The 22,639-nt window shown below is 39.6% G+C and overlaps 1 protein-coding gene across 14 annotated transcripts in view; it reads left to right on the top strand.

Moving 5' to 3' along the window:
- add1 (adducin 1 (alpha)) overlaps positions 1 to 22,639 on the top strand; it is a 159,818-nt gene that overhangs the window by 96,312 nt on the left and 40,867 nt on the right. For 9 of the 14 annotated variants that reach the window (XM_063049543.1, XM_063049544.1, XM_063049541.1 and 6 more), the window contains exons 8-11: positions 2,213 to 2,311; positions 3,963 to 4,136; positions 5,571 to 5,924; positions 11,128 to 11,214. In XM_063049543.1, the coding sequence (XP_062905613.1) occupies positions 2,213 to 2,311; positions 3,963 to 4,136; positions 5,571 to 5,924; positions 11,128 to 11,214 (714 nt within the window). The remainder of the gene's footprint in view (positions 1 to 2,212; positions 2,312 to 3,962; positions 4,137 to 5,570; positions 5,925 to 11,127; positions 11,215 to 22,639) is intronic. The other 5 variants (XM_063049545.1, XM_063049546.1, XM_063049547.1 and 2 more) reach the window with 1 other exon arrangement.

Genomic DNA, 22,639 nt, shown 5'->3' with positions numbered 1-22,639 from the left:
TCTGGAAGATTATTTATGTCCTCCTTAGTGAAGACAAAACCAAAGTAATTATTCAATTGGTCTGCCATGTCCTTGCTCCCCATAATCAATTCACCTGTTTCTGTCTGCAGGGGACCTACATTTGTCTTTACCAGTCTTTTCCTTTTTACATATCTATAAAAGCTTTTACAGTCCGTTTTTATGTTCTCTGCCAGTTTTCTCTCATAACCTTTTTTCCCCTTCCTAATTAAGCCCTTTGTCCTCCTCTGCTGAACTCTGAATTTCTCCCAGTCCTCAGGTGAGCCACTTTCTCTGGCTAATTTGTATGCTACTTTTTTGGAATTGATACTATCCCTAATTTCTCTTGTCAGCCACGGGTGCACTACCTTCCTTGATTTATTCTGCTTTAATTGGACCAGTAGTTCTTTTGCACTTCACGCCCTTTGCTTCTTTGCAATTCGACATAGTGAATCAATAATTTCTTCAGTTAAAAATGGTATGAATAAACCAGTTCTGAGATTTGCTGACAAATCATTGAAAACTCCACATTGTCAATGCCGTCAGCATCAGAAATGTGATTGTGTGCGATTGTGAAATAAACTTAACATGCCATTGAAGCAGAGGGTGACAACCTTTAGTGTGCAATTTAAATTCCTTTGTGTACTAATAGCAAAAAATGTGTGCATGTGCAAGCTTTAGAGGGAACTGCTGCAGAGGTTGATGTACAATTCATTACTTCCATTGAGTTCTGCACTATAATCATTGTGATTATGATACTGGGCTAGCAAACTGTTGGGAGAGTTTAAATCACATTACAAAATCAGTTAGAAAGTCAACTTTCATTTCATTTGAAGCATGTGCATCAGGTGACTGTAGATACCATTCCTGTGTTACTAGTAAGGTGTATGAAATTTTTGTCCTGATGAAATCTTTGAGATCAATTCCAGTGATGGTATCTGTCACTGTCAGCAGAAAGGAATCAATGCAAATTAGGCAGCTTCAGTCAATTTCTACCACAGCAATTTTGCTTTCTTTAAATGCAAAATTGGTAGTATTAGCGCAAAATGGGGGAAAATGTTCAAAGTAAATTTATTATGAAAGTTTGTAAACCATATACAACCTTGAAATTCATCATCTTGCAAGCACTTACCAAACAAAGAAACACGAGAATCCACGAAAAATCACACACAGAGAAGAACAACAAACATCTAATGTTCAAAAAGATACATTATATTAGTACATTTTAGCATGACCTGGAAGGCTACAAGCCGGATGTGGTATCTATGTACAATGGCTACTTAATGATCAGTATGGATGTGGTAGGCCGAAGGGGATGTTTCTGTGCTGAATGGCTCTGACTATACTGTTGGCATGCACCTTTGCAGATGTTGACTGGTGTCCAGATGCTTTTCTTAACATTTCCATTCTTGTTCAGGGCCACACATGTTCATTTTCTACTATGTTTCCAAAGCTTGGCTGAGTTTAGAACTGGAGGCCCTTGGTTGGGGTGAAAGGTGAGATATTTAAGGAGAATATGAGGGGGAACTTCACTTGAAGTGTGGCATGAGCTGCCAGTGGATGTGGATTCAGCTGCAACATTTAAGAGAAGTTTGGATAAGTACATTGATGGGATGGGTACGAAACACTGCAGTGCAGGTCACTGGGACTAGGCAGAATAACAGTTCGGCATAGACTAGGTGGGCAGAAGGGTCTGTTTCTGTGCTTTAGTGCTCTGACTCTGTGACCTAAGGCTCCAATTCTTTAAATAAAAACTGAACTGCTGGAAACATTCAGCAGATTTGGCAACAACTATGGAAAGACAAAGAGTTAATGTTTCAACTCAGAGACCTTCCTCAATATTCTGAGGATGGATCTCCAGAACTGGAAACTCTGAGGCTGCACAACTGTACTGAACGCAAATACATTTGTTTGTATTTGTAGGTCTCTTATGTCATCCAAATTATACCGTGTGAAATAAAACCCAATTCATTATATTGTATTGATTTATTTCATATGAAAATGATGGTAGCCTTATTAAAAGCAACATCTAGTGGCAACGGCTTGCTATTTCAAAGGTCTCAAAGGTACATTTAATGTCAGAGAAATGTATACAATATGCATCCTGAAATTCTAAATTACTAAGTTAGTTATTTACTTATTTACTAAGCAACTCATATTAGTAGATGTCATTAATTGTCATTGTTGCTTGTTTACATTTTGTTCATTCTGTTAGGTGCTTATTCTGAGGAACCATGGTCTCGTTGCCATTGGAGAAACCATTGAGGAAGCTTTCTATTACATTCACAACCTGGTTGTTGCCTGTGAAATTCAGGTAAGAAAACTAACAAATCGTCTTCATTAAATACTGTAGATGCTAAATTGGTAGTGTTTTTCTCCACCTATCTTGTCAGGATTCATCCTCTTTGTTGGAATATTTCTGTTTTTACATCAATTTTTACCCTTTTTTTGTGAAGCTGAACTTTGTTTTCTCTGGTCATGAGTCCCAAGATGCTTCCTGTTCCATCTTCTCTGCAGGACCCACTTCAACCCTTTGAGAATAGATCCATCACAGGCTACTTCCTGCTAACTAATCAGAAAATTCTTCTCAATTTAAATAAAAATTTTCAAAATGCAGCTCTTTTTTTAAAAAATAAATATAACAGTAAATTTGGCTACAAGTGCAAAGCAGTAAAACATAGTGAAGATTGATACCATCTTTGAAGATTCTAATTTGAAGCATTGGACCAGTGACAATCAAGGCTGGTGTTAACAGTGGGCTGAAAGGTTTGCATGATAGAAGTTGAGAAATGGCTTAGTTGGTCTGATGAAATGTAGATGTTCCTGCAGTGATGAGTGATATTGTTGAGAACAGTGTGAGCTAATTGCCCAGCAGTTCTAGTGCATTGATATAGCTGGAGGTACATCGGGATATGTACAGTTGAATATCAGAGCGGTGCAAAATGACCTAGAAATAGTGTGGCGCAGAGCTGGTGTTTAATCTGCTTTCAGGTTCTTTTACTTTTGCAAAGCTTTTGTAGTTATAATGGGACAATTGTTTTGAAAGTGGATTTAGATTGGCTGAAGATGCTGTCACTGCTGTTTCATTTAAACCAATAATTATTCAGAAAACTAATTGATGCAGTAAAATTGAAAGTATTCCTGAGAATGATCTATAACTGTATTTTAACTCTTTTTCTGTTTGAACATGATTACACCTGAATGTGGCTTTCAGCCCAAGTCCTACCAAACAACCTAATCAGATATCACTAATACATGACTGAGATCAGGCACTTCCTGTGCAACCTATTCATTGATGCTGAGTTTGGGTTTCACCAGGGTCATCCAACTCCCAAGATTTATCACAGCCGTGTTCCAGAGAAGGACCACCCATCTTAATTCTGAAATAAGACAAAAATAGCTATCATTAACAGCAAGGCAACTTTTGACATGCACTAGCATCAAAGGGCATGGTAATATTGAAGTCATTGGCATCGTCGTCAAAGCATGGAATTGGAGCTTTCCCCTCACAGAAAGGTGATTATATTTATTGAAGGTCAGTTCCCTTTGACACCACCGCAGGGGTTTCTTGAGGCATCATCTCAGACTCCACCTGAAGTAGCTCCATCTTGAGCTACTTCATCAATCATAAAATCTTACTGCCTCAGTTCAGCAGCAGTCAGGATGAGCAGTAAATGCTGGCATTCCCAGCATTGCACGTCCTGTAATTTTCAAAAAATAATATAGTTACATCTGGTTAAATTCAGCATTTGCTGCTTATTTATTCAGTTGGCTAATTAATTGATTTGTCAAGCAACTTCTATGCAATTTTGTTTTGGCCAAATTTTGTTTTATTGGCCATACTGTTGGTTAAACTTACAAAAATAAATTTTAAATTTATTTGTCAGTGCTATCTGATGTGGACAAAAGAGGCAGATAAGGCAAGAAGTTCCATTACTAAAACCTAAATGCTTTTCTGTTTTCAGGTTCGTACAATGGCTAGTGCTGGAGGCCCTGACAATTTGGTTCTCTTGGATCCTGTAAAGTACAAAGCCAAATCTCGCTGTCCTGAGTCATCAGGGGATGAAAATAGTTCACATCCTAAATGGCTGATTGGGGAGCAAGAATTTGAAGCCTTGATGCGAATGTTGGATAATCTGGTAAGAGCTTAGGGGGTGGCTCTTTTATTTTTACAAGGAAGGAGTATAATGAATAGTGGTAGATAACTAATCCTTCCCTAAACCTCTTCATCCCAATAACTTCATCTTAAATAAGCACTTTCCAACCTGGCTTTTCTGCCCCATATCACGTAAATGTGTTCAAGAAAAATTCTTTTCTGGAATAATTATGAGAAGGCACCATGTTTCTATGGATATGTGAGATCTGAAACTTTAAAAACAGTCCCTTTTCACCTTTCTCCATGCATGAAGCACTGCAGAGGTTGTTTCTTTCAAAGAGTAAAAAAAATTGTGTTTAAAAAATAAAAAAGATTAGAGATTAAAAGTTAGCTTTATTTGTCTCATGTACAGTGACATACAGTAAAGTGTGTTGTTTTGTATCAATGACCAACACAGTCCACAGATTGTGCTGGAGGTACCCCAAGAGGGTCACCACGCTTCCGGCGCCAACATAACATGGCTACAACTCACTAACATGAACCCTCAATCTTAGGAATATGAGAGAAAATCGAAGCACTCAGAGGAAACCCATGCAGTCACGGGGAGAACATACAAAATCCTTACAGACAGAAGTGGGAGTTGAACCCCAGTTGGTGATCACCGGCATTGTAAAGCAATTGTGCTAACTGCTTTGGTGGTAATGAACGCAAACACGAGGAATTCTGCAGATGCTGAAAATTCAAGCAACACACATCAAAGTTGCTGGTGAACACAACATCACCAAGGGTCTTGGCCTGAAACATCGACTGTACCTCTCCCTAGAGATGTTGCCTGGCCTGCTGCGTTCACCAGCAACTTTGATGTGTGTTAGTGGTAATGAATATGTGCTGAATACAACTCTTGGAATTTAATTGCAGTGACTTTAAGGATTTGTATTCAGAAGTTGAGTTCAATGCATTGTTAAACTCTTTACAGCACGTATGGAGGACAAGTTTTTATTTTATATTTATTTATTTAGAGGAACAGGCCCTTCCTGCCCAATGAGCCGCACCGCTCAACAACCCATCCATTTAACCCCAGCCTAATTGCAGGGCAATTAACAGTGACCAGTTAAGCTACTAACCAGTGCGTCTTTGGAACATAGGAGGAAACTGGAGCTCCTGGAGGCAACACAGGCATTCATAGGGAGGCCATATAGACCACTTACTGACGGCATTGGAATTGAATTTTGAACTCCAATGTCCTGAGCTGTAATAGTGTTGCACTAACTGCTACACTACTGCGGTGTCTAAAGGGTTACTTTGTATTTTTTTTAAAAGTCCTTTTTACAGAAATGAGATTAGTATGGTGTGTTGCAAAAGGACTAACAGTTGGGTAAATGAAAGTTTTCAGATATTTTGAAACTCTGTATTTCACTGTTTCAACATAAACCAAAAGCAGGTTCTTAATGCTACAACCTTTTATTGTGTCTTACAGGGTTACAGGACTGGTTATCCTTACCGTTGCCCAGCTCTGCGAGAAAAAAATAAGAATCGCAGTGACGTTGAGATCCCACCCTCTGCCACAGGTTTTACCTTTCCAGAGGACAGTGACTCTAGCTCTCGCTCCCCTCTCAAGCAAAGTTCTCAGAAACAGCAGCGAGAGAAGACGAGATGGCTGAATGCAGGCAGCACAGGCAGAGTTGATGAAGTGCCTGAAGAGTCTAGGAATGGTGGCAGCCCCAAATCGAAGACTAAGGTGTGGACGAACATTACACACGATCACGTGAAACCCTTGCTGCAGTCTCTCTCGTCCGGTGTCTGCGTGCCAAGCTGTATTTCCAACTGCTTGGTCTGTGCCTACCTTACTGTTCATAGTTAGATCACGTACAGCTACCTGAGGCAGATGGCACTAGATGCTTTGGGGCAGAAGAGGAACAGTGAAACTAAATTGCTTTTCTAGAAAGTTCTTATTACAACCAATTACTAACTGCATGGGTTCAATTCTTAAAATATATGTATATAATTAATAATCTAATACCTCCAGACTCGGAATGAATCTGGGTGGGCTGCCTTCTATGTAGCATGCACTATATCTGTCTGCAAGCTATCTGTAAAACTGCTTGAGGCTAGCTATATTGAATTATTTTTAAAGGAAGTCAACACTTCCATAATTTTTGAGGATTTCAGTCTGTTGGTCCACGTGCTATAGTTTTGTGCTGTGCTGGCTTATTTTCTCATCACTTAGTTTGTCACAGTCTTGACTTTTTTTATGTGTGTATCTATATAACACACATTGTAATTACATTAGGTATGGAACACAGCACATGATTAAGAACATTTACTCTTCTGTTTCTGTTGTGGGATTTTATTATTAGCTGATGCATGGAATCAGTTGGTTTTTAAGAATCTTTAGGGTGGCCTGCTAATCTGTCTCCTGTCTATAGCTATAAAAACCCTTCATATTTAACTTAATATATTTCAGAATGTTACTATACCGATGACCAAGTCTAAATACAATTAATTCCATCCTGCTGTATTGTGAAAGGACTTGTTGAGTATTTTTGCTATTTCATAGGTTGCAACTTATAATTGTAATATTAAAATATTTTGAGGGGAAGCATAGAGGTAGCCTTTTCTAAAAGTTCAGTGACAAATACATTACAAATATTGGTTAGTGTAGGATGATAGAAGTGGTAAATGCTTCAAACCTTTAAGCAGTTTTCTCTTGCTGTCTGAAATCAGTGCTTTATATTCAAACCTAATCTGTTTATAAAATACTTTTTACTGATCTCTTTTTTTTTCCCAAGTTGCCCTAAAGCCTCTAAATGCTGAAATTTTGCTGCCTTCTGCATGGAATATTGCATGCAACTAGTTGGCTATAGTGTATAATCCTTTCCTCCTGCACCAGTAGGGTGTGGCATGACTGAAGTAGAGCAGGACTTGATGCAAATAGACCTTCGTTCAGAATAATTTTAATAGACGTTTTCCTTTTATTCTAACTTGTGCTTCTCAGCATGTGGTTTTCTCCTAAAGATAGCTGTTTTGAGAGGGGTCAAAGGATTACCAGCAATGATTGGAGTGATAACCATTTTAATATTTACTTTTAAAATGCTTTCTTTTACCGTCACTTGATCTTGTATATTCTGACTGCATAAAAATCGCCAGATGCATAATATATTTAAGAAGCTTTCCTTGTACTCATTGGCATTCCTTTGCACCAGTAGTTTTTAATAAAGGTTGTAAAATCCATGTACCTCAAATTAATGCCACAATTCCATCGGGGGGGGGGGGGCAGGCGAGATCCAGCTTCTTCATAGAGATGCCATGTATTACCCAGGGCCATATCCAACAATCCCAAAGAATCATGCCAAAGGCAGGTCCTTATAGAGTAGCAGTAGTCCTTTTTATCAGTTTCTGGAAGGGGGAACTGACATTTCAGTTGAAATGAGAGTTTTTCATTCCTTGAGGGATGTTAAACTTATTTTAAGTTTAAGCATCTTCAGACGTTTAACTATATTATGAGCACAAGAGTGGCTCATGATGAAAGACTACAGCTGTAAAAACCTCAATTAAGTACCAATGCAGACTTGTACAGAGATGGTTTATTCTATTAAGTGTTTCAGTTAAAATGACCCTACTGGTAATGTAAAAAAAAGTTACAAATACAAAATGCATGCTTTAGACAATGCTATTAAGAATATACATGAGTTGAGGACTGCAGTTGTAAATGTGAAACCAGGTATAGCTAACTTTGCAAGCTAATTCTTAAAAGCACTATAAAACTTCGGTGGTGTATCCATTTTTTTTTACTAATTCAGTAAACTGAAGAATGAAGTTGTAGACTTAGAACAATAAGAAACAAACACAATTGCTTGGCATTGTATGAACTTTCCAATTTGATTTCTGCAGCTATGTAAGACATTCAAAAGTAATGAATTAGCATATTGAAGTTCATCTTTTTTATAGAATTAACTTTAATATATAAAATAAATGTAAATAAAGCTAGTCCTGAGTAATATTAAATCGTTACATTTGAGATTTGTTCTTGAACCACTGCAGTCATACATGATATAAGAAAGCATTTCATGACTTTTCTATTGCAATTAGATGTGGGAAATCTTTGCTGGCCCACATCCTTGCCCATATTTAAATTTTATTTTTAAATCTTGTACTTAACCAGATTTGTGATTCCAGGAGATTGGTGATCCAAATAATTCATGTCTTTTCCTGATCACAAGTTGATACCACCTCAAATTGAACTTTATTTTAATTACAGATCTCAAAAGATTGGTTACACAAGAATATCAGACTAACATGAAGTTGCTGCTAGTTGGAGAGTTGGAATAATCAGTATAGCTGCCTGTAGCTGTTATAATTCTTTGTTCCAAACTAAATTGCGCTTTTTATATTGTAACTGATTGCTTAAGATTTCCATCAAAAATTTGTAAAATACAGCAAATTATGCAATTACAATTTTTCAAATGCTCATGTGTTTTTTTAAGAGCTTTTGGTGAGTTCACATGTATGAACATTCTGTTTGGTCTGTCTTGTCCATCTATAACCAGAAGTTTGGCGTGGTCTCAACAGAGTGATGGCTGTATCATAGCCCTGATTGGTTTGCTATCATTTTTTACGTAAGATTTCTTAAGACTAAATAGTCCTTTAAATTTCTTTTGAATGTCATGTCCTTTATCAAACAACAGGGTTTTTTTATTCTACTGTGGTGGTCTCTATATCGTATTAGTCGTGGTATTTTTGTTTTGACTGTGTTAAAATTATTTCTGGTGAAAAGGTGCTGTAATTTTTTGTCAGAAGAATGGTTATGAGTGAGTATTCATTCTTCCATGCCCATCCCAATTCCTTTTATTTTTTAAAAAGAATGATGAACATCTGAAGCTTTTTTTATTTTCTGCATAAACAATAAATGCATTGTTTTCAAAGAGGAATAAAGAAGTTCGTGATGTTCACGAACTCAGGCGGTTCATGCTTATTCTCTCTGCACATTATTTATATGCTTGTTGGTTCTGATGAACTGGTCAAAGCTGCAGTTTAATACATTAAAATCTAGAAAATTAACTGTTGTCTGTGTTGGCTGCAAGTTATGATCAACTAGTCAGACCCATCACTTTACAGAAAGTATGCATGGAGGATAGGATCCAGCCTTTAAAAGAAAAAAAAAGCATAAAATCCTTAGTTTGCTTGTGGTTATGTTATGGGGGTGGTTTTGAAAATGTATTTTCAGAAGTGATCAGTAATACTAGAAGTCACTAAATTAATGGGGCATATTGTGGAATCGGGGTTGTGAATTTTAGAGTTAATGTCCTCAGCTGTAGAAGTTCAAAAGATTAATTAGCATTGAGGTTTCCAGGTTTTGGTACAGAACTTTGGTGATGCCCACTCATGACTTGCACCCAAAAACTCCTTCACCAAGCTTCTGGACTACGGATATCACACCACCACCCCATCCTTCCTCTCTATTAGTCATTTTGTGCTTTAATTTGCTTTTGTGTAAATGTTGCAGAGCAATGAATCAATGGTGTGAACATATTTTAGACCACCTTTTTAAAAACATTTAGTTTTACTAGTCTCTGGTCCATCTTCCACTTATTTTGTTTGCCCTTAAATGTAACAAATGCACTAGGATCAGCCCCATAATCATAATGCTCTCATTGCAGAGGATTCACTGTACAAAATCCATCTGTAATTCTCAAGGGCATAAAGATAACTGTAATTTTAAATTGAAGTATTATTATACAATAATAAACCAGTGCACTAATACAAAAATCCTAATGACATACCAACCAAAGTGCAAGTTGATTTAAAACATTTATTTAAGCTGTTTCTGATCTGGGTGTGGCTGATAATTAGATTTGCTATTTTTAAACAGGTTGTGGTGGAAGCAATATTTTTTTCTAAGGCTGTATTTTAAGATCTTTAGAAAAAGATGCCAATTTAAATAATTCCCCACACTAAAGTTATTGGCCTAATCTGTCATATTGGCTAATCACTGCAATTGCAAAGAAATAAGGAATTTCTTTAGCCTGGGGATGTTGAATCTGTGGAATTCATTCCCATAGATAGCTGTAGAAGCCAAGTCATTGGGTATGTTTAAATCAGAGGTGGTTAGGTTTTTGATTAGTAAGGGTGTCGAAGGTTATGTACAGGGAGAAGCCAGAATGGGCTTGAGGGGGATAATAAATTAGCCATGATTGAATGGTGGAGCAGACTTAATGGGCCGATAGGCTAATTCTGCTTCTGTCTCATGATCTAAGGTCTAAAATAATTTTTGTAGAAATTAACCCTTTACTGGCAAAAACATTAATACAATCTCTGCATTCCATAAGATAAAGCACACCCACAGAGTAGAGGGGCGCCCTTTTAAAATGGAGATGAGGAATTTCTTTAGCCAGAGAGTAGTGCATCTGTGGAATTTGTTGCCACAGGCACCTGTGGAGGCCAGGTCTTTATGTATATTTAAGGCCGAGGTTGATAAATTCTTGATTGGTCAGGGCATGAAGGGATATGGGGAGACGCCAGGAGATTAGGACTGAGAGGAAAATGGATCAGGCATGATGAAAAGGCAGAGCAGACTCGATGGGCTAAATGACCTAATTCTGCTCCTATATCTTACAGTCTTATATCAGGGTGATAGCGCTCGAGATTTAGGAAGAATTATTTGTTCAAAATGTATGGTCATGCTTTAGTTAATTATATAACCTGGATCATTACTGGTTAAATGTCTTCTCAACCAGATAGAATTTTTAAAGTCCTGATAGTTAGTTGCTGTGGTGATTTAAATTTTTTACTGAGCACCATCTGTATGTATGAACAAGCACACGATTGATAAGAATTGTGAATGATCTTGTTCAATTGGTCTTAATTCCCAAGGGACACCGTACCATCATTGATTCAGTGCTCTTGCTGCAGTCCATGTTTAAGCACTGAATGTTTTTAGTCAACTGCATGATTTATTTCACACTACTGTGTTGTTTGTTCTGCATTTATCTTAGCTGTCTTGGATACTGACTATTTGGTATTCTTAATGTTTATAGTGGACAAAAGATGGTGCTGGTCCAATTCCCAATCAGTTTGTGCCACTAAACACTGATCCACGTGAGTTCAAAGAGATGAGGAATAAGGTAGGAAAAATGCGTCACTAGATGTGTTTTATTCTAACTAAATGCTGTATTGGGGTCGGTTGGGACATTTATTGTACTTCAGCAGTTTTGGATCATCATTTAAAAAAATCAGCTGGTTTTTGGTTCTGCATTGGAAGAAAGTTTGCAACTTCTATTGATCACTTGCAGTAGCATATCGGTGTTTGAAATGTTAAAGTCTTCTCTCTCTGGATGTCTTTTTAATCAAATACTTTCAGCTTTTCATGGTTATATGAAAGAAAAGCTCCCTCCCCCCTCCCCCCTTCCCTCCTGACCTCCATTCTGGCCTTTTACCTCTTCTCATCTGCCTGTCACCTCTCCCTGGGTCCTCTCCTCCTTCCCCTCCTTACATGATCAACTCTCCTCTTCTATCCGGTTCCTCCTCCTCCAGCCCTCGACTTTCTCCACCCACTTGGTTTCAGCTATCACTTTCCAGCTAGCCTCCTTCCCTTCGCCCCAACTTTTTATCGTGGTGTCTTCCCCCTTCCTTCTCAGTCTTGAAGAAGGGTCTCAGCCCAAAATGTTGACTGTTTATTCACTTCCAGAGATGCTGCATGACCTCCTGAGCTCCTCTAGCATTTTAAGTGAGTCGTCAAGGTGAATTTTCCTTGCACTATTAGAGAAAGTTAGAAAGTGAGATAGTGAAAGATTTATATTGTATTGGATCATAGTTTAAAAATTCCATTTTGTGAATGCTGCTTTTTTTTTGTCTATTTAACACACACAAGCCACCTTGCATTGATAATTCCCTGACAAAAATTGTTTACTTGTTTGTTTTTGATTCTGAATTAAGAGCAGACATGGCCTGATACTTATCAGAGAAAATATTACAGCGGTGCTTTGGCAGGATAGATTAGAGGACTCGTCTAGGTAGGCTATTTGGGTGGAATTGAGGAATGGGAAAGGTGTAGTAACGCTTATGGGGGTGTATTATAGACTACCTAATGGGGGGCGAGAATTGGAGGAACAAATTTGTAAGGAGATAGCAGATATTTGTAGTAAACACAAGGTTGTGATTGTGGGAGATTTTAATTTTCCACACATAGACTGGGAAACCCATTCTGTAAAAGGGCTGGATGGTTTGGAGTTTGTAAAATGTGTGCAAGGTAGTTTTTTGCAGCAGTACATAGAGGTACCAACTAGAGAAGGGGCAGTGTTGGATCTCCTGTTAGGGAATGAGCTAGGACAGGTGACAGAGGTATGTGTTGGGGAGCACTTAAGGTCCAGTGATCACAATGCCATTAGTTTCAATATAATTATGGAGAAGGATAGAACTGGACCCAAGGTTGAGATTTTTGATTGGAGAAAGGCTAACTTTAAGGAGATGCAAAAGGATTTAGAAGGAGTGGATTGGGACAATTTGTTTTATGGGAAGGATGTAATAGAGAAATGGAGGTCATTTAAAGGTGAAATTTTGAGGATACAGAATCTTTATGTTCCTGTTAGGTTGAAAGGAAAGGTTAAAAGTTTGAGAGAGCCATGGTTTTCAAGGGATATTGGAAACTTGGTTCGGGAAAAGAGAGATATCTACAATAAATATAGGCAGCTTGAAGTAAATGAGGGGCTTGAGGAATATAAAAAATGTAAAAAGAATCTTAAGAAAGAAATTAGAGAAGCTAAAAGAAGATATGAGGTTGCTTTGGCAAGTAAGGTGAAAATAAATCCAAAGGGTTTCTACAGTTATATTAATAGCAAAAGGACAGTGAGGGATAAAATTGATACCTTAAAGAATCAGAGTGGACAGCTATGTGCGGAGCCAAAGACGGGAGATTTTGAACAATTTTTTTCTTCAGTATTCATGATGGAGAAAGATATTGAATTGTGTAGGGTAAGGGAAACAAGTAGGGTAGTTATGGAAACTATGATGATTAAAGAAGAGGAAGTACTGGCGTTTTTAAGGAATATAAAAGTGGATAAGTCTGTGGGTCCTGACAGGATATTCCCTAGGACCTTGAAGGAAGTTAGTGTGGAAATAGCAGGGGCTCTGACAGAAATATTTCAAATGTCATTAGAAACGGGGATGGTGCCGGAGGATTGGCAGATTGCTCATGTTGTTCCGTTGTTTAAAAAGAGTTCTAAGAGTAAACCTAGCAATCATCGGCCTGTGAGTTTGATGTCAGTGGTGGGTAAATTGATGGAAAGTATTCTTAGAGATGGTATATATAATTACCTGGATAGACAGGGTCTGATTACGAACAGTCAACATGAATTTGTGCGTGGAAAGTCATGTTTGACAAATCTAATTGAATTTTTTGAAGAGGTTACTAAGAAAGTTGATGAGGGTAAAGCGGTGGATGTTGTCGATACGGACTTCAGTAAGGCCTTTGACAAGGTTCCACACGGGAGGTTAGTTAGGAAGGTTCAATCATTAGGTATTAATATTGAAGTAGTAAAATGGATTCAGCAGTGGCTGGATGGGAGACGCCAGAGAGTAGTGGTGGATAACTGTTTGTCAGATTGGAGGCCGGTGACTAGTGGTGTGCCTCAGGGGTCCAATGTTGTTTGTCATATATATTAATGATCTGGATAATAGGGTGGTAAATTGGATTAGTAAGTATCCAGATGATACTAAGATAGGTGGAGTTGTGGATAATGAAGTAAGTTTTCAAAGCTTGCAGAGAGATTTAGGGCAGTTAGAAGAGTGGGCTGAAAGAAGGCAGATGGAGTTTAATGCTGATAAATATGAGATGCTACATTTTGGTAGGACTAATCAAAATAGGACATACATGGTAAATTGTAGGACATTGAAGAATGCAGTAGAACAGAGAGATCTAGGAATAATGGTGCATAGTTCACTGAAGGTGGAATTTCATGTGGATAGGGTGGTGAAGAAAGCTTTTGGTATGCTGGCCTTTATAAATCAGAGCATTGAGTACAGGAATTGGGATGTAATGTTGAAATTGTACAAGGCATTGGTAAGGCCAAATTTGGAGTATTGTGTACAGTTCTGGTCACCGAATTATAGGAAAGATGTCAACAAAATTGAGAGAGTACAGAGAAGATTTACTAGAATGTTAACACGAGGAAATCTGTAGATGCTGGAATTTCAAGCAACACACACAACAGTTGCTGGTGAATGCAGCAGGCCAGGCAGCATCTCTAGGAAGAGGTACAGTCGACGTTTCGGGTTGAGACCGGGTCCTGAGGAAGGGTCTCAGCCTGAAATGTCGACTGTACCTCTTCCTAGAGATGCTGCCTGGCCTGCTGCATTCACCAGCAACTTTTATGTGTGTTACTAGAATGTTACTTGGGTTTCATCTCCTAAGTTACAGAGAAAGGTTGAACAAGTTGGGTCTTTATTCTTTGGAGCGTAGAAGGTTGAGGGGTGACTTGATAGAGGTATTTAAAATTATGTGGGGACAGATGGAGTTTACGTGGATAGGCTTTTTCCATTGAGAGTGGGGGAGATTCAAACAAGAGGACATGAGTTGAGAGTTAAAGGGCAAAAGTTTAGGGGTAATATGAGGGGGAACTTCTTTACTCAGAGAGTGGTAGCTGTGTGGAACGAGCTTCCAGCAGAAGTGGTTGAGGCAGGTTCGATGTTGTCATTTAAAGTTAAATTGGATAGATATATGGACAGCAAAGGAATGGAGGGTTATGGGCTGAGTGCAGGTCGGTGGGACTAGGAGAGAGTAAGAGTTCGGCACGGACTGGAAGGGCCGGGATGGCCTGTTTCCGTGCTGTAATTGTTATATGGTTATATGAAGAAGTACAACATGGTAGGTGATAGGTGAAACTGGGAGTTGGGGAGGAGTGACGTAAAGAGCTGGGAATTTGATTGGTGGAAGAGATAAAGGGCTGGAGAAGGGGAATCTGATAGAGTGTAGAAAACCATGGGGGGAGAAAAGGAAAGGGGAGGAACACCAGAGGAAGGTGCTGAGCAGGTAAGGAGATAAGTTGAGAAAGGGAAATGGGAATGAGGGAATGAAGGGGGTGGGGGTGGAACTACCAGAAGTTTGAGAAATTGATGTTCATGCCATCAGGTTGGAAGCTACCCAGATGGAATACAATGTGTTGCTCCTCAACCTGAGTGTGGCCTCATTGTGGCAGTAGGGGAGGCCATGGACTGACATATGGGAATGGGAAGTAGAATTGAAATGGGTGGCCACTGGGAGATCCCACTTTTTCTTGCAAACATATAACCAACATGTAAAAGACAACAGACTATGCAAATCCAAAAAGAAAAAAATAAATAATAAGCAATAAAAATCGAGAACATGAGACGAAGAGTCCTTGAAAGTGAGTCCATAGATAGGGGGAACAAATTAGTGTTGTGATAAGTAAAGTTATCCACTCTGGTTCAAGAGCCTGATTGCTGATAGGTAATAATGGTTCATAAACCTGGTGGTGTGGGTTCTGAGTGTCCTGTACTACCTTTCTGATGGCAGCAGAGAGGAGAGAGCATGACCTGGGTGGTGGGGGTACTTGGTGATGGATGCTGCTTTCCTATGACAGTGCTTCAAGTTGATGTGCTCAGTGGTGGGGAAGGCTTTACCCATAATGAACTGGGCTAATCCATTATTTTTTTGTTGGATGTTGTACATGTTTATAGTTCTATTATTGATCACTTTAAATTTTTAACTATTGTATGTAATAACCTAAGTTTTAAATGGGGGGACAGGAGGTTGGGACATGGATTTATAAATTTGTGCAAAGGAGGTTCATGATGTAGCAGCTTGGCAGTGATAAAGAGAATGACAGAGACCATGAGCCTTAACACTATAGTAGCAATTTTAGCCAAAATATGTCAAGGTTAAAGGCTCTTTGTGCAAATGAACAAAGCATTTATATTAAGATGAATGCATTAATGGCACAAAGATTAATGGGTTTGATCAAAATGCAAATTCTGAAGCATGATTGCGAGATGTGCAAAGCTAAAAGCTAAATAGCCATGGTAGTGTAGCAGTTATCACAATGCTATTACAGATCGGGTTGTTGGAGTTCAATTCTAGTTTTCTCAAAAAAAGTTTTTATATTCTTCCCAAGTGCACATATGTTTCCTTTGGGTTCTCCAGTTTCCACCCATAGTTAACATTTAGTAGGTTAATTGGTCATTGTAACTTTCCTGTGATCAGGCTAGTGTTAGGTGGGTTGCTGGGTGGTGTGGCGTGTTGGGCTGGAAGAACCTGTTCCATGCTGTCTCTCTATATAAACTGTTTTTAAAGATTTTTGACAGACAAGTGGGATGGAAGTTTTGATTTTCTTTTATATAAAATATATAATAAATATAAAATGTATGACATTAGAGTGTTAAGAATATAGGTTTGCAGCTCTGAAGATCAGTATGGCCAGTAGAATGAGTTTGGATGGAAAAGGGACAAAAAGCACTGGAGGGAGCAGTCAATACACACCCTAAATAGTAGATACACTGTTACACATATCATTGGAGAATAATTGGTTGTTTGTAACAAATATAATTTGATAATATTTGGAAAAATCAACAGAGAACTCTTAATGGAATACAAGTTAATGGAATATTTTTCTTTCTCTTTTTTTGGGAATAATTTTATGGATTCAACCAAAAGAACAGGTTACTTTGGATCTACCTTGTAGTGAGATAGAATTAATTAGTAATTTCATAATCAACCATCTTAGAAACATAGAAAAACCTACAGCACAATACAGGCCCTTCAGCCCACAAAGCTGTGTGAAGATGTCCTTACCTTAGAAATTACCTAGGGTTACCCATTATAGGCATCCATTAGTCTCATGAGACCATGGATTTGCGCCTTGGAAGGTTTCCAGGGCGCAGGCCTGGGCAAGGTTGTATGGAAGACCGACAGTTGCCCATGCTGCAAGTCTCCCCTCTCCACGGCACCGATGTTGTCCAAGGGATGGGCATTAGGACCCATACAGCTTAGTACTGATGTCGTCACAGAGCAATGTGTGGTTAAGTGCCTTGCTCAAGGACACAACATGCTGCCTCAGCCAAGGCTCGAGTAGCGACCTTCAGCTCGCTAGACGAACGCCTTAACCACTTGGCCACGCGCCAACACAGGGTTACCCATAGCCCTCTATTTTTCTAAGCTCAATATACTCATCCAGGAGTCTCTTAAAAGATCCTGTCTTTTCTGCCTCTACCACCATCGCCAGTAGCCCATTCCACGCACTCACCACTCTCTGCATAAAAAATCTTAACCCCTGACATCTCCTCTGTACCTACTTCCAAGCACCTTAAAACTGTGCCCTCTTGTGCTAGCCATTTCAACCCTGGGAAAAAGCCTCTGATTATCCACATGGCCAATGCCTGTCATCATCTTGTACACCTCTATCAGGTCACCTCTCATCTTCCGTCGTTCCAAGGAGAAAAGGCCGAGTTCACTCAACCTATTCTCATAAGGCATGCTCCCCAAACCAGGCAACATCCTTGTGAATCTCCTCTGCACACTTTCTATGGTTTCCACATCCTCCTTGTAGTGAGGCAACCAGAACTAGGCACAGTACTCCCAAGTGGGGTCTGACCAGGGTCCAATATAGCTGCAACATTACCTCTCGGCTCCTAAACTCAATCCCACGATTAATGAAGGCTAATGCACCATATGCTCCCTTAACCACAGAGTCAACCTGCACAGCAGCTTTGAGTGTCGTTTGGACTCGGACCCCAAGATCCTTCTGATCCTCCACACTGCCAAGAGTCTTACCACTAATACTATATTCTGCCATCATATTTAACCTACCAAACTGAACCACTTCACACTTATCTGGGTTGAACTCCATCTGCCACTTCTCAGCCCAATTTTGCATCCTATTGATGTCCCGCTGGAACCTCTGACAGCCCTCCACACTATCCACAACACCCCCAACCTTTGTGTCATCAGCAAACTTACTAACCCATTCCTCCACTTCCTCATCCAGGTCATTTATAAAAATCACGAAGAGAAGGGGCCCCAGAACAGATCCCTGAGGCACACCTGGTCACTGACCTGGAGAAATTTCCCTGATCTTCTGGGGAAACTTGATCATCCTACCTTTCCTTATGACCCCGTTGATCTCTTTCCTTTCAATTATTTATTTAATTCCCTTTCAATTCAATTTTTAAGTGGCATTTAACCATTCATGAATATTCGTGAATACAGCCAAACAAGGCAGTGCAACTATGGGGTCAAGGTGCAAAGACACATTACCAACAGTCTCACACAGTTAAGCACACACATAATTGCAATCCCAAGGCCCACCTCCACTCCCGCAAGACACTGCAGCTTGCTGCATACAACAAAATCCGTATAGAATATCAGTAAAAATACAACATAAAATATGCGTGTGTGTGTGTGTATTTATAATATGTGTGTTTTATTTATTTATATATATATGTGTGTTGTTCGTCCATCGTACGTCGATGAGGACCTCAACACCATTATTGATGGTGTCGAGACTAGCGCGTGACTTGGATTTAAGTGAGGGAGAGTTGCGCAGCGTCAGCCTCACTCTCTCTTCCCAATTCCCATCTGGATCCAGTGGCAAGACAGAATCGAGACGGCTGGAGATGGGACTAGGCGCAGTGGATGACCAGGACGTCTTCGTCCTGCTCTACACGTTCCACAACGCTTGCAGAGACCACCTTCTTGACCGTTGGACCTTCCATTGGTCTCATCCGCTCAATCCGCCGGAGTCTGTCTTCACATGCTGGGATAGACAACTCCCTATCTCACCGAGGGTTTGAGACCCGTCAGCTACCCTCACCTGGTTTAGCCAGCTTGTCGAAGCTGTTGCCTGGGGTGTGGCCGCTGTCGTATGCAAACAGCTACGGGGAGCCACAGGTGAGAGCTGAGTGCCAGGTGGGGACCAAAGGTGGACTAACCACCTTGAAAAGGACACGACATGTTACCCACCAGAGGTGCTACCCCTCCCTGACACTAATATATATTGTGTGTGTATATATATCTGGTTGTGGTTTTACTAATATTGTATATACATACACACACACACCACAGTCCAGACACCACCACCACCACCACCCCCCCACCGTCCCCCGGCCACCTGCTGGGCCACACTGTAGCTTTGAGGCCCTCATATACAAGCAGATATAGAATATTAGTAAAACCACAACCAGACAAATATATATGTGTATAGTCCAGACCCCTCAGTCCATTTTAAGTCTTCAGTTGCCACCACTGCACTGCTCCGGTAGGGTACGTTAGCTTGGATGCCTCTACCCGCAGCTGAAAAGCAAGTGACCTCACAGCTTGAGCCCCGACACTATTGAACCTGCTTCCACTACCTACCTTTGCCATTGCTTCCTCACAACCTAGTGGCTTGCTCACTTAAAAATAAATCTACTGTGTTTCTTTTACCACTTACCTTTATTCATGATCCTTTACATCAATGGCAAAAACCCTTTTCCTGTGTACTTTCACTGGACTCTCATGGCTTTAGAATTCTGCTTAGTTGCCTCTGTCTAATCAGAAGCATCACAGCTTTGCTGTCTGTTTTTGTAACTAAGTTTCCTGATCTCTGGAATCATTGTAGTGAATTTCTTCTACGTTTTCTCAGAGGCCTTCATATTTTTCCTCAAAACTCCTCTCTTCCAACTTTTGCATTTTTCTGAGATTAGTTTAAGGGCTTCCACCTTGGGTTCTAGGAGAGGTTCCTGTAGAGATTTGTGTGATCCAAAATGATGATGATGAGTCTGGAAAAAAAAAAATTGGATTGGGGCAAATTTAACACTTGATCTAGAACGGCAAGAACGAAAAAATAATTCGTCTAATCATAGTTTGAGGAGCATTATCATGATTAATAGCCTATTTGTTCTTTGGGACTAATTTAATGCAGTAGAGGAAATCCAGTGATTCTGGTATATTTGGAATCCCTCAATACTTCTAATAAGCTACCAATGAACAGTTACTGTCCAATTTATGGGCATATGGGGTTGACTGCGACATGGGTGGACAACTCTTTAACAGGCAGAAAGCTGAGCAGAGGCTAAATAATGTGATCAGGTTCTCCATCTGTAACCAGTGGTATGCTTTTGAAATCAGTCCTGGGCCCAAGTTGTTTACAGTCTTAAATTTGGAACACAGCATAAAATATCCATGTTTGCTGATACAGAGGTGGGAAGTAGTTGTGACAAGGACAGCAAAAGGATATAAACAAGTTATGTAAATGAGCAGAAGGATTACAGCTAGAGGTTTAGTCTTATTCATTTTGGTAAGACCATAAGATATAGGGGCAGAATTAGGCCATTTGGCCCATCGAAACTGCTCCACCATTTCATCATGGCTCATCCAATTTTACTTTCAGACCCAAACTCTTGCCTTCCTCTTGTATCCCTTCATGCCCTGACCAATCAAGAGTCTATCAACCTCTGCCTTAAATATACATAAAGACTTGGCCTTCACAGCTGCAGCTCCACAGATTCACCATCCTCTGGCTAAAACAATTCCACCTCATCTCCATTCCAAAAGGTCAGCCCTCTATTCTGAATGAGAAAACAATGCTTAAATGTTAGTGTTTAGTGAAGTTCGGGAGACCAAAGCTGTGTTCGATATTCCTGATGTGGATTCACCAAGCCCACCCCCCCCCAATCCTTGTGCACTAAAGATCGACATACTGTTTGCTTTCCAAACTGATTATTATACTTGCATGTTTATTTTGTAATTTATGACACCCAATTCCCTCTGAATACCAACACCAAGTAGTTCAGCAAAGCAGATTATCTCACATTTTTACTTATTATATTACATTGGTCACGTCTTGCTTATTCATTTAATCTATCCATATCCCCTGAAGTGTTTTCCATCTTTCTAGCAGCATGCATTTCTACCTCCCTTTAAACAATTAGCAAACCTGGATATATTGTACTTAGTACCCTTCTCCCTCCTTCAATTTATTGATAAAGATTGTGATCAGCTGAGGCTCAAGCACGAATCCTTTTGGCTCTCCACTTTTAGACTATAAAACATGAGAGCAGTATTAGACCATTGGGCTCATCGAGTCTGCTCTGCCATTCAATCATGGATGATTTATTGTCCCTTTCAAGCTGATTCTCCTACCTTCTCCCCATAACCTTTTGTGATGGTATGGATTAAAGCAGTTTTTGTACTGGGTTGATTGACAGCCACAGATTTTGATTAAAGAAGCAAGTAATTTATCATTGGCAGGAATTTGTATTTTGAATCCTCAATTTGTTCATTGATATTTTGGGGGGAAGCGAGCATACCATGCTGACACTAGTGCAGCAGTAATCACAGCTTCAAAGTAAATTGTTGACCTGCATATCATGCTTTCAGTTTTAGTATGGGTTTAACTACCACAGATTGAACTATAAAGATCTTGTCCAGTGCTGGGGAAAAGTGGAGTTAGAAATAAAAGTTCTCTGCTATTATGATGAAGGAAATTTCAGAACCTGCATGCATAGATGTTGCTTTGTTTCTGCTTGAAATATGCTGCTGCTGTTCTGCTGAATGTTGTGGACATACAGTGTTGGCGCCAGAATGTGTGGCAACACTTGCAGGTTGTCACCAGCACATTCTTGGGTTGTGTTGTTAACACAAACAATGCATTTCACAATATGTTTTGATGTACATGTGATAAATGAATCTGCACAATATTAAGGGAGAATGAACAAATTCATGTACCAATTTTATACTTGCGTTTAAACAATGCCAGGACTGTTGAAATTCATGTGTTCATAACCTCCCAACCAAATGATCTTGAATGTTTGTATTCCTCTACTCCAGAGATAACGGGAGTAAGCAAATGTGTTCAAGTTTTGGACTGTAGTTAAAGTAGGAATGATCAGGCTTGGGTAAGAATTTAATTTTTAAATCCAAAGATCAAGTTGCCCATGATCTTAGTGAATGACAGAACAGGTTCAAAGGGTCACATGTTTATACATACATACACATGTATGTGTGTGGGTGTGTATATAGTCTGTCTATTAAATAGGTTAAAAATAAGTAGTGCAAAATAATAGGAATTTTAAAAAAGTGAGGTAGTGTCCCTGGGTTCAATGTCTGTTTAGAAATCAAATGGCAGAGGAGAAGAAGCTGTTCCTGAATTGCTGAGGGTGTGCCTCCAAGCTTCTGTACCTCCTTCCCAATGGCAACAGTGTAAAAAGGGCATGTCCAGGATGGTGGGGTCCTTAATGATGGACACTTCTTTCCTAAAGGCACCACTCCTTGAAGATGCTTTGGATACCTCGGAGCAAGTACCCATGACTAATTTGGCCAGTTTTTGCAACTTATTTCGATCTTGTGTCGTAGAACACGAACACACACACACACACACACACACACACACACACACACACACCACTGATGCAGCCAGTCAGAATGCTCTCCACAGGGCATTTGTAGTTTTCGAGTGTCTTAGTTGACAAACCAAATCTTCTAAAACTGCCGATTAAATGTAGCCATTGTCTTGCCACCTTTACAGCTGCAAGAATATGTTGTCAGGTTAGGTCCTCATC

The sequence above is a fragment of the Mobula hypostoma genome, chromosome 5, assembly GCF_963921235.1.
Source record: "Mobula hypostoma chromosome 5, sMobHyp1.1, whole genome shotgun sequence".
NCBI classification, from domain to species: domain Eukaryota; kingdom Metazoa; phylum Chordata; class Chondrichthyes; order Myliobatiformes; family Myliobatidae; genus Mobula; species Mobula hypostoma.
The sequence above is the reverse complement of the archived record's forward strand: the minus strand, read 5'-3'. Positions and strand labels throughout refer to the sequence as shown.